Below are 14,796 nucleotides of genomic sequence, written 5' to 3' on the forward strand. Positions count from 1 at the left end.
AGGTAAACTCCGACGCCAGACTCATTGGTCACGTAAATTGAAGTATTAACGATGGTTTGGGGGTATTTTTAGCAAAGTGAGGGCATCTGTTGTTGAGCTGAATGGTTCAAGCCATGCGGATCACGCACGCATGTTGGTTACATTCTATGATGGAAATTCAGGAGGCCTGCCACAAAGCTTCTGCAGAGAAGACACCAAGTAGATTCATGGCCAGTATTTGTGGTGCAAATCATCTTGGGGGGTACGTGCACGAATCTCCCGCTGCTTGTGTTTATTTTTCAGGGGCTGCTGCGGATCTAAAAATAACCATGTGACCATGATGATGGGAGTGTCCACCAAGATGCTCTCTATAACACGCCAGGCTGCAGATGCACACAGATTGCAAACCAGAACTTTCTCGGAACTAAAACACTTACGCAGGTAAGTGAAAGGTCGAAGGTGAGGTGAGATTTAGAAATGAAATGAGTTGACAGGATTTCCAGGGAGAGCGTGGTTAAGATTCTTGATTAAATGCTCAAAATGTGTCGCTTTGTTACATTTGATTTTGTTGTATAAAAGGCTGTCCTTGTGGATAGAATTTCAAGATACAGAAATATACAAAGACAAAAAAATATATATTGTGAGCTAAAACATATCAGTTGAATGGATTTTAAAATATAAAATACTGACATTTATGGCAGCAATATTGAATACAATACAAGGGACAGCGGTTCTGTTCACTTTTATTAACTTTTATCTGAAGTTAGAAAATCATTTATTTATAAATGTATACTTTTAAAAATGTACACATTTATAATAGCCCAAGTTAAAAAGGTTATCAAAATTTGTTGCCTCTATATTTAAATTTTTTGGGGGATTTTCTATTTTGACTGTAGTGCATTTCACATGGCTACTTCGTCATGCACTGAAGAAGCCAAGCAGAGTGAGGTGACGATGGAGGAAGATGAAGTGCCGACAGAGGCGATGGGTAAGCGTGTCACTAGCACGATGTGGAGTTGTGCCACGTGTAATATTCTCCTTTGCGTCGTCAAGAGGAGTCAGAAGTTGTCCACGAGCAGCACAGACAAGGGTGGACACCGTGCGTCTTCTTCGAGGCAAATAAAGAGATGTATCATTACGTCGGGCAGAAGATCGTCATCCAGGAAGGTCTTGACTCCTACGGAGGAATGATATGGCCTGCGGTGAGTCTCTCTGCTCAATGTGAGACTGTCGCGGCAATGTCACGCGTCCTGCTCGTATCGCAGGCTTTGGCTCTCTGTCAGTATTTGGACTCTCATCGGGACCAGCCGAATCTCACGGACAAAGCCGTGCTGGAGATCGGTGCAGGGACCGGCTTGCTGTCCATTGTGGCCTCGCTCCTTGGTGGGTGAGACCCAGATGAACTATTGTGGGTCCTCTTCAGCATTGACGTTTTCCATCTCGGTTCGATGCGCTCTACAGGGGCTTGGGTGACCGCCACCGACCTTCCGGACATTCTCGGCAACCTGAGATTCAACCTGAGCAAGAACACCAGGGGACGCTGCAGACACACCCCCCAGGTGGCCCCTCTGTCTTGGGGTCACGACCTGGAGCGCAATTACCCCACGTCGGTCTATCGCTACGACTACATCCTGGCAGCTGATGTGATCTACCACCACGACTACCTGGATGAGCTTCTGGCCACCTTGAAGCATTTCTGCAAGCCAGGGACTACCTTGATCTTGGCCAACAAGCTCAGAATAGAGTCTGACCATACGTTTCTGGACAAATTGAAAAGGGCTTTTCACACCATGTTGCTGGAAGAAGATGAATCGTTAATCATCTTAATGGCCACGTGCAGAGAAGGTGAGGAGAGAAAGGACATCCAGGAACTACCATCTCGATTACTCGGTTGAGCTTGTGTGTCAGCATTTGCGTCAGGCACGCACGAGCGCAATCTGGGCCAACAAGGTCAGACTGGAGGCCGACCTCTCATTTAGGGAAGCCTGAAGATGGAGTGATGAAGATCAAGATGCAGAGACATGGATAGTTAACTATATAAAGGAACTAATAGTACAAGTTCCTGTCACTAAGATCACCATCACTAGAAATCATGGGAACCTTTTGGAGAGGGCCCAATAAACATTTGATAGCACACAGAATTTGTTGGTAGAAGTATTTGACTTGAAAACTCTCAGTCATAAAACAACAGGATAAGTTTTTTTGTGTTGTTGCTTTTTAATACGCTGACACCAGCAGAAAAGGAAACACGTGAGGATTCTGTTTGGTGACAGAAGTGGACGGCATTCAGTAGTGGTGGAAGTTAAGGCCTTTTCTCAGAAACTATCAATGGCAAACCTGAACTTTTTATCTGAGCCCAAATCCACGGGGGTAAAAGGAATAACAATGCAAAAAAAAGAAAAAAACCTGCAGGTTTCCATGACGACTGTCAATAGGTGCACCTGACCTAAAAATGAGACAGCTAAAAACAAAAATGTAATAACTAAGTGCCCTCCCGCCCAAAAAGTCATTTTGTAATTACAGATGGAGTCCAGTTCCACAACCCATTTGATCATTTTCATTGTTTTAAATTATGATTGATATAAAAAAGACAGCAGCAGTCTATTGCTGATCTATAAAACAAGATTACTGGCCAGTAACCAAACAAACATCCTTCCTAGTTTGACATTTTCAGACCAACCTTTGCTTGTTGACAATAGTGATGCAAATCCACGGCTGGAATGCATAAATAAAAGAAACTACGTCTACGTTCTCTACACATATCGAAACCCTCCCCCGGGATGGAAAATTGAGGAGAGAATACATCCAAAGGTCAAACAACTGCATCAGATGCAAAATGGCCAACTGCGATTTGTCAAATAAAAGCAAGGTGAGGTCAAGTATCAAAAACATGCAAAACAAACCTGACACCATTGACGTAACCTACTCACACTTTTATCCTTCAATTCAGCTCATGGAAAAGAAACAAGTTGGCCGTATATTCAACTCATTCACTTCCACACGCGCATGAATGCTTTGAATTTATAATTCGCTTCCAAATAAAATCATTGTTTCCTGAAATCCTACAAGACATGCATATATGCAAAATACATTGATTGGAATATTAGTATTACGGTATACACTTATTGCATGGTACTATGTTTCGCTATGCATGTATGTACATCATTTCCATTCGTGTGCACGTTTTAAATGCCGCACAAAACATATCTACTGACGAGTGAACGTGCACCGGTGAAGCCACGGCTGGGCTGAGGTCCGTTGGGCGCCCGCCCACGTGGGGCGGTTATCTTGAGCCGCCGCCGCGGCGCAAAATGATGAGGCTGTGGCCCGCTTGACATCGGAGTGCCTTGAGTGCGGACTGATGCAAAAAGAGAGAAATCACACGGATCCAACCCAAGCACATCTTTCCCCCTCGCGTCAGTAAAGGTACGTGGATGCAAGGCACCGTAACACTGCTTCAGTTCTGAGGTCTGTTCATTTAAGAGAAGTCAGATCCTAAAAGTCCAAGAGTGAACTTAACATCCAGGTAAGCATGGCACAAAGATGTGGGACGATTTCCTGGTGTCCCTTGAATATTGAAGGAAAGTAGAGACATTTAAAACGGAGCAAAGAAATGTGACTGTGACCTAAGGAGAACCCGAAAATGATCCAAGTGCTGTATCTACTTCAAATTGTTGATCTGAAGAGATTTGGAGGAAGAAACAAGCTGCATTCATCTAATTCTTTGTTGTTGTGCTGCTGGTGGCACTTGAATCCAAAGACAGATGTTCTCAATGTGACCTTTTGAAATGAGCGTGAGCGTCAGTGTCCTTTCACTGTCCAAGACGAAGAAGTGAAAAGGAAAAAGGTAGTCTGCCCACATGATCCTGAGGGGCGTCGTACTGATGGCTTCAGTGTGGCCACGCTGTTTATGCTGTTGCTGTGATTTGTTTAGAAGGGATTGTAGTCTGCAGGGTACATGACGGGGAGCCAGTTTTCAGTGAAGGTGGCACAGTGCATCCATTTGAGGTGACGCATCAGCTGGAACGCACAAAAACAAATGAGCGCAAGATAAGTAGGTCCTTGCTTCGACATTTCCTGATAGTACTGTGTTCTTGAAAAAGGTTCATTTCTTTGACTGCATGTTTGAAATAGAAAGAAGTTGTATGTGGCTCCTACTTGGATGCAGTTCTTCATGTTCTCCTTGCTGGACTTCTCCTCCACCATCTTGGAGGCATATTTTAAGGCTCGACCGTACATCTTGCTCGCCAGGGCGTGTTTGTAGGAAAACAGCAGCACCTGAAACGAAGGGGAAAAAACAAAAATAAATCATTTCACTTGCGGTTGCAAACCAAGTATGTAGCTGAACCCACCTTGGAGTCAGTAAGCTCCGCCCACTTCTGCACCTCCCAGAAGGTTTCTGTCAGAGTGTCGGCCATGCTTTGCGTCGCGTCACAGGAAGTGCTGGCCTCCTGTTCGCAAACTTCCCCGGCGTCGGTTTGGCCCGTCGCGACGGCGACGGCGCTCTCCGGAGGCGGGACGGTCATGAGCTGGTCGGCCAGAGCGCAGCCTTTCCTGCACCAGGCGTCCAGCAGAGACGACCGCTGCTTCTCCATGTCGCTGAAACGGAGAGGAGCGTTTTGACATCTGCTGTTTTTTTCCGAGTGCGTCTCAACATACGTCTTGATGGTGGCGGCGTCAGGTCGAGGGTCCGTCTTCATGGTGAAGTAAACAGCCAATGCCGTCTGGTCAATGTGGGAGATGACCACGTCAGCGGCTGAGACCACCTCCCCGAGGCGTTTTGCACGCTCCTAAGAAGAAGTGATAGGTTAAACACCTTTGAGTGATATTTCAATGAGTGACTTTGAACTTGGAATGACCTTTTCAGAGTCCAACTGATGTAGCCTTTGCACATGCAGAGGAAGGTAATCGGAGTACTTTTCCTTCAGCTCATCGTACAGCGAGCTGGAGTCCAACCTGAGGAACGCAAGGAGGGCGATGGTGACAACGGTATGATAAAACAACATTTCTTTTGAAATGCTCACTTTGTCATCCACTGAATCTTCAAGTCTCTCATGGCTTCGGCGAACTCCTCCTTGACGTCTTTCTCTTTGTCCGCATCCTTGTCTTTCTCCTTCCCGCCATTCTTTGCTTTGTTGGGTGTCGGGATGAGGTGGTAGATGACTGAAACCAGGTCCTGCACAGACAACAAGCGGTTGTATCATCAAATAACGAGTCGGCGTGTGTGAATTTGCACTCCCACACCATCGGCGGCACCGAAACCCCCCCGTGGCAATATTTGAATCATTCACGTCAGTTGGCTGAAGACATGCCCACCAACAACATGCACATGACTGCCTTCAACCTTGAGTCAGATATTATTAAAAAGGGAGGGGGCGGGTTCATGATTTGAAAGAGGACAAAATAAAAACCTGAAAAGCAGATTCCAATTGTTGTTTGCACCCGGCACAACGATGACAGACAATGTGGATCTTGCAATCCGACCTCAGCTAGCACAGCCATCTTGGGTCAAAATAAACATGGCTCTTTTTTTAATGTAGCCTATAACCCTTTTTTTGTTATTCTGAGGAAGGTCTCATTAAAAAAAAAAAAAAAAAATGTTACGCTGACAAGAAAGAGGAGTGGCGAAAAAATGGAGTATTTACTGTCAGGAATTTCATTTCCTAGTGGATTCTGCTAATTTGTAATCATTCTAAAAAAAAGACACTTTGGCATACTTGTCATAAAAGAAATGCAATCTTAAAAGTGAAGTCCAAGTCGCTTCCACAAAGTATGAGACTGAGAGCAGTGGGCGCTCAAAGTTTCTATCTCATCCAGTACCTTTTTAAACTTTCTTTGTCGTTTTGCAGAGGACTGCCCCTGGTGGTCAGAATAACACACAGTAAGGAAGAGACAACACAAGAACACCACAAAGGATTTGTTTTGGTTCTGTATCGTTTTTGCCCTTGCAGATTTAAAACCCAGCCACCTTACCTGTTTGACACACAAAGTTTCAAGTCAATTTTCATGACGGAAAAAAAAAAAAAAAGACTGGCACGCACCTCTTATAGATGAAGACAAAAAAAAAAGAGATTCATTTACAATGCAAAGGCTGAGTGATCAATGGCTTTTGCATTGTTGCCACTGACGAAAGCGTAGCCCAAAACATTTAGGGAATCAAAAATGGAAGAACGATTGCATCTAGAACGCTTTGAAATCATTTTTTGGAGGACATTCAAGAACATTTTGGAGTGTGTAGGCAGCCAGCCAAGTTCTTTCACACCAAATAAAACGGATTGAGGAGGTGAAGTTGTGAGTAAACCGAGCCACTACTGCGGTCTATTTGTATGTTTCACGACAATAGAAGTCTTGTCATCATATTTTCTTGATTCAAAATTAAATGGCTCAATTATGGTTGGGGAGTGGTTGGTTCGCCCAATTTTCCACCTCCTGCCTTCTCATGCCTTTTCTCTCCAACCACACGCCGATAGGTCAAGTTCACGCTGAAAATACGACTCATCTAATTCCAGAAGAAACCAGCCAAACCAGATGGGTTGAGGAGGCGCATGGGCGACACTTAAAACACGTGACAGCAAATGAGAGGAAAAAAAACATGCAATAAACACAAGCGCCACATCAACCAGTGATTGATCGACAGCTCTGGTGACAAACGTCAAAGAAAAAAAAAAAATACACAAAAGCTTAAATGCTTTGGCGGACTATAATTCAACCCTGATCCTCAGAATTGTTCAGTGGCGTTGGATGGAATCCTCATATGTCCTGAACTACACACAAGATACAATTTCAACACTCTAAATGAGTCTTAAATCAAAATAACATGTGCACATGGGGATTGGGACTGGCCAATATCATAAATTTCTCTTCAAAAATAAAATTGACACCAGCGATAGTATTGACTGTTGCATTTGGAGTGAACATTCTGAGGAGCAGGATTGAGCACCGGTGCGGAGAACAGATGCTGTAAGAAGGAACTGAAGTCACTCACTGCTTTCTTGCCATATTCACTCTTTGCCACAACGAGGGACCCTGAAAGATAGCATCCTGGACTTGTTCCCTTTGGGATCCTGAAGGAAGGACAAGAAGGAGAATAAAAACAGAAATCACATTGTTACAGTTCAGCACACGTGTAAAGTGGCGACTGTTTTTTTTTGCGCCACTTCTGTCATCAAAGCAAATTGGATTTATTTTGGTAACTCCGTTTGAACTCACTTGTCATCGGGCAAAGCCGCGACATAGAAATGCTGCGTGGCCCCCGGTGACAGGGTGACAGAGTTTGCTTTCTTCTTAGCCAGGAGGGCCGCTCGGTGCGTCTCGTAGACGTCCGGGCTGAGGGTGGCGGACAGCCGATGGGAGACGACGAAGGGTAGGTCTTTTAGGCGCTCCAGCTCGCTGGACAACTCGTGGCGGACCTGCAGGCGGACGGTGTAGTCGCCCTTTTCCAGCTTGAGGGAATACTGGAGGAGGAGAAAAGGTTGGAGCTTTTGATGGAACCAGCGCACTGGCAAAAAGACAAATTTCAAGTCACCTGATGTGGGTAGGCATCCCCTGAACCCAGCAGTCTCTTGTTCTGATCATACAGCATCCACAGCTGGCTATCAAACTCGGATTCGTACAGCAGCTCGCACAGCAACGGGCAGCTGGGTGTGACCTCGCCGCTCTTTGGCTGCACAGAGAAAGTTATGTCCAAAACGAGATTTAAAAACAAAAATGAGGACTATCGCATTGCGGCTACCTGATGAAAACTGTAAGCGAGAATAATCTCGTAGAGTTGTCTGTTGTTGGGTAGAACGTCCCTCGCCCCCAAAGGCTTGATTTTTGAACTAATGGGCCTAGAGGAGAGGAGGACAGATATAAATCGGTGTAACAAAGCAACGATAAGTCTGCGCATACCTGAGAGGCTGAACCCAAGACTTGAGGGTGATCGTGGGAGACACTTCCTCGTACTTCAACGGCGATGACACATCAAAACTTGTGACTCCCTCTGACGCATGCTGCCCAAAGACAAAAGTGAGAGGAGTCACCGGCGGTTTTCAAAATGTCACGTCGGTGCTTATGTGCGTGTTGGTGCTCCGCTCACAATGTGTAGCGGTGAAGGAGAAATGCTGAGACCGTGGAAGGAGATGGTGTAGTCCACCGTCACATCTCCCAAACTCGCCCACCAGCGTGCGATGCAAAGTTCGACAATCTTGCCGGACTGAAACGGGCGGAGGAGCAAAAGAAAAAGAAAGTCATTAGCAACTGCAAAACATCTATCGTGGCTTCAGATACTCAGGTGAGTGGAGCAAACACAATTCACAAACCAGCACAGAAAAGGCTTCGGTGAGTGAGCCTTTCTCCAAAAGTGACGAGAACTTGTAGAATTCATTGGCTCGGTAGGCTTTCTGTTTGACCAGGTGCACCGCATGCAGGACGAACTTTGACGACACATCTCCGGAATGAGAAGTCAGCGTGATCTCTGCAGAGGATAAGGACACAGTGATGAAGAAACTACTGTATTTGTATTTGAGCTTCGTCTTCTTTGAAACACCAACCTGCCCAGGAGGCTCCCTGAGGCACGGTGATGAAATGGCGTTTGATCTGTCCTGGTCTGAAGTGGACGCCTTTGAAACACAACTCGTGATTCTCACTCTCTGCCACCCTATCAAGGGGGAAAAAAAAGAGAGAGAGATTGAGACGGGCAAAAAAAAAACATGCTTTCGCAATTGTGTCTTCGCCTTACTTGGTTGGAATAATAACCGTGATGGGGACTCTGAAGAGCGGGCCGCAGCCAGGCGCTGCCGTGTCATAGCCGCACACCTGAAAAAGAGGTCGGCACCGTCGGTAAAAGACAAAACTATCAGTTTGTGGACGCTCGGCTTGATTTTGCCGACCTCTGCGTAGTGCACGCCCTCCCTCAGGCCCACGGGATCCACGCGGACGTTGACGTGGCGACACTGGTTCATCAGCTCCAAATGAGACGGGCACTGAACCCACGGGGCGGCGCACGTGAGGGCCAAGTGGAGCTGTAAGGATATTCGCTCGGTGTTTTCTGCGACAAAGTCCAAAAGAGCACGCTGAGCATCTGCGATGGCTTACAAAGCGTGGAAAACAATGGCGCTACCTGTGTTTTCAGGAAATATGGGTTCGATTCCCACTCCGTGGTCTGAGGGGGACAGAAGCTGTGCCGGATCCCTGAGGTAGATGCCTCGCTGGGTTCCCACGGTTACCGAGAAACCCAAACGGCTGGTGGGTAACGAGGCATTTTGTGTGAGGTAGTCTAACGCCTTGTCCACCTAGCCAGAGATGATTCGATGAGCGGTGAAAAAACAAAAAGTGAAAATAAGACGGTGGCTTTACCTGAATGATTCCATGGCCCTGTGCAAACACCTCAATGTCTTCAACCTTGAGAGCCGTGTTCTCCAGCGCTCTCCTGACTCCGGGAACCGAGGGCTGCACCCCTTGCTGCTTTAATCCTGCCTCACGCAAAGTCACAAACGATCACCAAAGGCTCCGGCGAGACCAAACGACACCCGGGTAACGTTCGCCCCGACCCACCGGAGAGGACGAGCGCGATCCCTCCGCAGGCGTTGGGGGATGACATGGATGTGCCGTTCATCAGCTGGGTCCCGCGAAGGGTCCAGTTGGGTACGGATGCGATGGCGCCGCCGGGGGCGCTTATGCTGACCCCGAGCGCACCGTCTGTACTGGGGCCCCTGGAGGACCAGGTGTACTGGTTGGGAGGCAGCTTCTCCCTCAGGGAATACTCGGCCACCATCATGTCAGGGGTCACGTAGGCGCCGACACCTAACCAGAGGATGTGCTCAAAAATGTATTTCCGTATCTGCGCACGTGAAGACAACTTTAAGACACTGCCGCTTTACCGATGACACCGCTGGTGGTCCCTCCGGGGCAGCCCACCGTGGAGAGGCAGGGCCCGTTGTTCCCTGCACTTGAAACGAAAATCACGTTGTGCTTCTGGACAGCCTCGGTCATAACCTCACAAATTCTCCTAAAAAAAAGAGATGAGAACAATGACACGCCGCTTCATACAGGCTTTTTTTTGTTTTTTTTCTTGCAGCTTCAAAATGCTTACCCTGAATTGGGCCAGTGGGTGGCTTCCCCGTAGCTGTAGTTGACCAAGTCACACTTGTAGTTAATCACTTCAATCATCTTAGGAGATCATAAATGAAACAAAAGGATTAATTCATGAGCGAAAGTAAAATGATAACATCGAAATACAATCGACATACAGCTCGGATAAGTCCCGTGCCCGTTTCCATGGTGCTGAGCCGAGTGTCTCCTATCTTCAGCGCTAAGATTTGGGCACCGGGGGCAACCCCGTTGCGCTCGGGTTCTTCTGGGAAGTAACCCGCTGCGATGCTCGCGACGTGTGTCCCGTGAGCCCCTTCGAATCCAAACGTGGCACGTCAGTGCGGGGCTCTCGTGTCTTTGCATCAAGAAAAACGGGCTTGTCGATACTTCACCTCCACTGGTGACGATGCAGAGCGTGTTTCCCTCATCGTAAATATTCACAGAGTAGTTAAGCATCTCGGCATCGCCTAATGTCGCATACTGATGAGACTCTCTGTAGGAGCGCAGAACGGTGCACTTGGACAATTCTCCACACTCGGACGTGTCCACGACAGCCCTGAAAAAAAAGAAGAAAAAAAAAGAAATTTGAGGATGTTTCGAGGGATATTGGAAACAATGAATACAGTCAATGTTAGGACTCGCCTCCACGTGGCGCCATCGTGCCAAAGAATACAGTCGTACACGGGGCCCGGATCGCTGTATTTCTTTTCGAGAGAGACAAGCAGCTCTGATTGACTCTGCAGCTCTTCCTTCTGTAACTTCTCTAACTGGAGACAGAAGGCAGGATGAGTGCGGCGCAGCGTGAATAGATCATTCCCGCCTGCGGCGCATGGTTCTTGTTACTTGTGACGGAGTCGGGTGGGAGAGATCAAACTCCTCCGTCCTGCGACAGGCGTCAGCGAGCGCTGCTCGGTGTGCAGGGTCCCACATCTTCTCCTTTCTCTCTTTCTGCAAGGGAGACGAGTGGTATTACGCAACAAGACTATTGTCGGCATGGTTGGAAACACCGACTTCTTACCTGTATTCTTTCTTTAAGGGCCTTAGGGAAGAACTCATAGCCATTTTTAACTCCAATGTGATACTTCCCTGATGGGTTGACCCAAGCAGGAGGGATCTGGATGACATACAAAGGAACGGATGTATTTTTAGGATCATTCCAAAGGTACAGGACTGAGTCCAAACCAGAGGTGAGTGTGCTATCATAGCAAGTATTATACACATTATGAATCCTTCAAGCAACACCTGCAATTCAGTCACTATTATTAATGGACAAACCTTCAGCGTTCTACCAGAGAGCCCGGGGATCGTCCCTTCGTTCGGCTCCACCACCGTGGCCGTGTTCACGTCACCACTGCCTGTAGTGTCAATGATATCAACAATCTTTGGCTTCCCATCTGTTGTTACCTGACGATGAAGATCACACAAGTCAGTCGATTATTTGCAATGTCGGCGTATTCGTCACATGTAGGAGGATATCTATAGCTCTACAGTGAAGTAGTGTTACTGGACAATAATAATTGTGCCGCGATACATGAAAGATTGGATGCAGTTCATGTGTAAACATTTATTGTCACAGGTGATAAGGCAGTATAGTATTAACAATACCAGCCCATTGATTATGCAGGAAAATAAATGTAACTACTATATTGTGGAATCTGCAGAAAAGCAAATTGTATTGATTTTGCTTCACGATTAGATTTAATGTTCGCTTTGGTAAAACACAGCAGAGCAGAGCTGATATTGTTTATTACCAAAAAGGACAAACTATGATGAATTGCTGAACAAATGTATGGAAATAGAACATTTCTCGTCTCACGTTATTTTGCTCGTACAATTTACAGTACGTGTACGTCACAATAAAAACAATGGTCGTGGTGAGTTCTGCACTGTACTTCTAAAATCATGATCACAACTTTTAAACACCCACTTGTTTTATACATCGCGTATTGTAATAATAATAGTAGTAACGATCAAGTACCATGTAATAACGTAAATACTCACACGGTATATAATAACTGAGTCAACTGCTGTATGCTAAAAGAAAGCTAACTACATGAACGGTTCTGGTCAACACGACTCTTTCGGAAAATTAAGAAAAAGAACTCAAGAGAGGTAACAGATGCACTACTTTATTTAAATGAAGTTGTCATCCTTCTATCGGTTGCATTGTCGCAGTAGGGCTGTAATTTGTTGATCCTAACACGTCAGCTAGCTAACTAGCAAGTGACTGTACAGATTATGTGGCCTTTCGCATCAGTTGCCCCTAGTTAGCTTGGAGCTAACTAGCATTCGAGCGACCGGCTCATTTGTACCTGCATGCCGGGTGCCCCTGGATCAACCCCGGTGTCCATGATGGCGATGAGAACTCCGAGGCCATCGTACTCGGGAAAGCGGCTAAGATAGGACGCGGCGCCTGTCTCTTTTTTGGGAAGCAGCCCGTGGAAGGGGAACGGCTCTTCGGTTGAATGGGTAGCCATGACTCGAAGAGCGGAATGACAGCAGGGAAAGGCGAGTGAGTGAGCGAGCGAGCAAGCCAGCTCCACTTGGATAGTTGCGCACAGGCAGCGGACGAGAGTTGTTTAAAGAGCCACAACACAACACGTAGCAGTCACGTTAGCTGTAATATGAAAATGACAAATCAATAAACGTCTTTGTTTTTTTTTAATGATCAAAACCAACCCGGTTTTCACAAAATGACTTTATTTGCGGTGTTTCCCTATCGAACTAATCCTTGGCTAATTTAGGAAAAACTCTCCTATTTGAATCTTTTGTGCACTTGCTGTGAGATCTTGAGATACCACCAGATAATGTCAAAGGATAAGTAAAACCATTGTAATTAAGGAAGTAAAGTGAACAGCATATTTTCAGTAAGGCATTCCCGATTTCAGCCATTCACAATTTTGAGGGAACAATCCCGTTATTGGCTGAAAAACTCACCTACTCACTGTTTTTGTGCCCAAGCCATATTAAAATAATTTGATTTTTATTTTGTCATGCCATGAACTGTCTGATAAAGAAAGAAGGCTTTGCTGCCATCTTGTGGTATCAGTAGGCCACTACAAAACTAGTGATTAGAAAGTCGACTCACTGCTTGTTGTGGATAGAAACAGAGCAACATTGACGTCTACCTCTTAACATTTGTTCAACAATATTGACAGTTTTGCTGTGTGCTCACTAGGTGGCGGTATAATACTGATCGTCATCCATTCATACGTTCTCTATGCTGTTGTTTATTCTCACAGGGTCACGGCAGTGATGGAGCCTGAATTGTGACTGCATCACTCACTGTGTTCTTCTGGACATGGTACTGTACGATACTGTTGTGTTTTTTTTTATGTGTCTTGATATACATTAGTCTTAAAGACTTGACTTGATCCAGTAAAATGTTCTTTGGATTGAATCAGAAAGTACCGCTATGTTAAATCCCTACATGATACATTACACACTATTATCATAATAATTGGAGCACACGTGATTTGACCTGAGTCACCTAAAATAGAAAAGAAAATGTTCCCATTGTTGCCTTGACTGTTGCAGCACAATTTGAAAGCATGTCCTTACAGGTTACATGATTGAAACACACACAAACAGTTTAAAAACATCAAAACAAGCTTATCCCCCTGACACGGTTCGCATTGGTCCTTCTGTTTATCGCAGATCACATCAGATTTTGAGGAATCTACTCTGATTTGATTCAAGCCCTATATGGAGAATAAAGCTTGAGAAAGATTAACTTTGCACATGTCAAACACCATCTGTTCCCGTCCCTGGTCAGTTATAAAGCACAGCCACGACTACAGTGTTGCATATGCACAATACGAGGTGTTGTGTGTGTGTGCGTCTGCACAAACCACAGCGGTTGTACAGTTATTTTACGTGTGACAACGCCCTCACACTCTGTGGTGGTGGTTGACAAGGATGCGTCTCAGCAAATAACAATAAACACCCGCTCACTATCATTTGTTCAAATGCAGAATTTGACTCAATTTGGCTTGACACACATTTCAGGATACTTCTCGGAAGATCATTGAGATACTTGTATTATGTCAAAACGAGGCTCCTCCCGTTATCTAAGCAAAAGGACATCCAGTTTCACTCACGGGCTTGTGGTGTGCCACAGGGCGTAGTCACAACATTGAAGTGCAAATGTGGTTTTAAACCCGATTTCCGTATATGATGCAGCAAGGGTGCATCTTCGATGCTGCAGGATGTGGCTCTTTTGCTAGATCTACTGGGTTATCGTTTTTCTTCTGTAAATGTTGGGATCCGAGGTCACTGACGGTGACTCGGGCCGCCGCCACATTCCCGCCTCGGACAGCTATGTGGAGAGTTTGATTTCTGATCTCAGGCATGTCTAATGGTGATACTGCCTCCTAATGAGCTTTAGAGCTTTTCCAAAAAAGTCTCTGCTAATCTCAACAGTGAAGCGAGCTGTGATTTCTGCTGAAGGGGAAGTCCAACTGCTCTTTACGCCCACAGTTGAGGTCTGATGTTCCGCATCGGCGCTGGGATATTTTGAGAATCGTGGCCATTATGGTCTTGTGGGCGTGGCCCAATAGCTCAAGCCTGGGTTGATCGTCGCCTCGGGCCTTGCACCTGAATGGATCTTTAATCCCTCTGGGACAAACCTCTCACTGGTCAGGTCAACACTTCAGTAGGACTCTTCAATCTGTTTTAAGATCAATGTGGGTCCATTTCTATCCAGGCTTCTTTGTATTCTATGACTGACTTTCACAGTACTTGCAT

At 46.0% G+C, this 14,796-nt stretch overlaps 2 protein-coding genes across 4 annotated transcripts; one reads left to right on the forward strand and one right to left on the reverse strand.

Annotated features, from left to right (window-relative positions):
* The first annotated feature begins 292 nt into the window (after positions 1-292).
* LOC119120539 (protein-lysine methyltransferase METTL21C) lies at positions 293-2,618 on the forward strand. Its single transcript, XM_037247513.1, has 5 exons — positions 293-420; positions 876-967; positions 1,033-1,181; positions 1,245-1,362; positions 1,441-2,618. Exons 1-5 carry the CDS (start codon positions 317-319, stop codon positions 1,872-1,874), a joined length of 897 nt encoding a protein of 298 aa, XP_037103408.1. The 5' UTR covers positions 293-316; the 3' UTR covers positions 1,875-2,618.
* Positions 2,188-12,626, reverse strand: tpp2 (tripeptidyl peptidase 2). Of its 3 annotated transcripts, XM_037247511.1 has the most exons (29): positions 12,363-12,625; positions 11,326-11,454; positions 11,069-11,164; positions 10,894-10,998; positions 10,693-10,817; positions 10,443-10,606; positions 10,209-10,363; positions 10,052-10,128; positions 9,840-9,967; positions 9,514-9,762; positions 9,316-9,431; positions 9,080-9,251; positions 8,850-9,007; positions 8,699-8,775; positions 8,511-8,617; positions 8,280-8,434; positions 8,057-8,173; positions 7,870-7,970; positions 7,712-7,808; positions 7,505-7,642; positions 7,189-7,433; positions 6,965-7,043; positions 5,800-5,838; positions 5,004-5,155; positions 4,839-4,935; positions 4,639-4,769; positions 4,332-4,578; positions 4,138-4,257; positions 2,188-3,999 (listed from the first exon to the last, which is right to left on the reverse strand). In XM_037247511.1, exons 1-29 carry the CDS (start codon positions 12,525-12,527, stop codon positions 3,910-3,912), a joined length of 3,831 nt encoding a protein of 1,276 aa, XP_037103406.1. In that variant the 5' UTR covers positions 12,528-12,625; the 3' UTR covers positions 2,188-3,909. The 3 variants fall into 3 exon arrangements, with proteins under 3 accessions (XP_037103406.1, XP_037103407.1, XP_037103405.1); XM_037247512.1 differs by lacking the exon at positions 5,800-5,838; XM_037247510.1 differs by lacking the exon at positions 5,800-5,838 and having other exon boundaries at positions 4,332-4,769; positions 12,363-12,626.
* Positions 12,627-14,796: the final 2,170 nt, after the last annotated feature.

This window comes from Syngnathus acus, chromosome 3, assembly GCF_901709675.1.
Source record: "Syngnathus acus chromosome 3, fSynAcu1.2, whole genome shotgun sequence".
Classification (NCBI taxonomy): Eukaryota; Metazoa; Chordata; class Actinopteri; order Syngnathiformes; family Syngnathidae; genus Syngnathus; species Syngnathus acus.

Excerpts from the sequence above, each read along its gene's own strand:
- LOC119120539 (XM_037247513.1), top strand. The coding sequence starts at position 317 with ATGATGATGGGAGTGTCCACCAAGATGCTCTCTATAACACGCCAGGCT. Across the intron at positions 421-875 it reads GAACTAAAACACTTACGCAG|TGCATTTCACATGGCTACTT; the intron begins GTAAGTGAAAGG and ends TTTTGACTGTAG. Across the intron at positions 1,363-1,440 it reads CATTGTGGCCTCGCTCCTTG|GGGCTTGGGTGACCGCCACC; the intron begins GTGGGTGAGACC and ends TGCGCTCTACAG.
- tpp2 (XM_037247510.1), bottom strand. The coding sequence starts at position 12,527 with ATGGCTACCCATTCAACCGAAGAGCCGTTCCCCTTCCACGGGCTGCTT. Across the intron at positions 9,763-9,839 it reads GACCACCAGCGGTGTCATCG|GTGTCGGCGCCTACGTGACC; the intron begins GTAAAGCGGCAG and ends TCCTCTGGTTAG. Across the intron at positions 9,008-9,079 it reads CATATTTCCTGAAAACACAG|AAAACACCGAGCGAATATCC; the intron begins GTAGCGCCATTG and ends ACTTTGTCGCAG.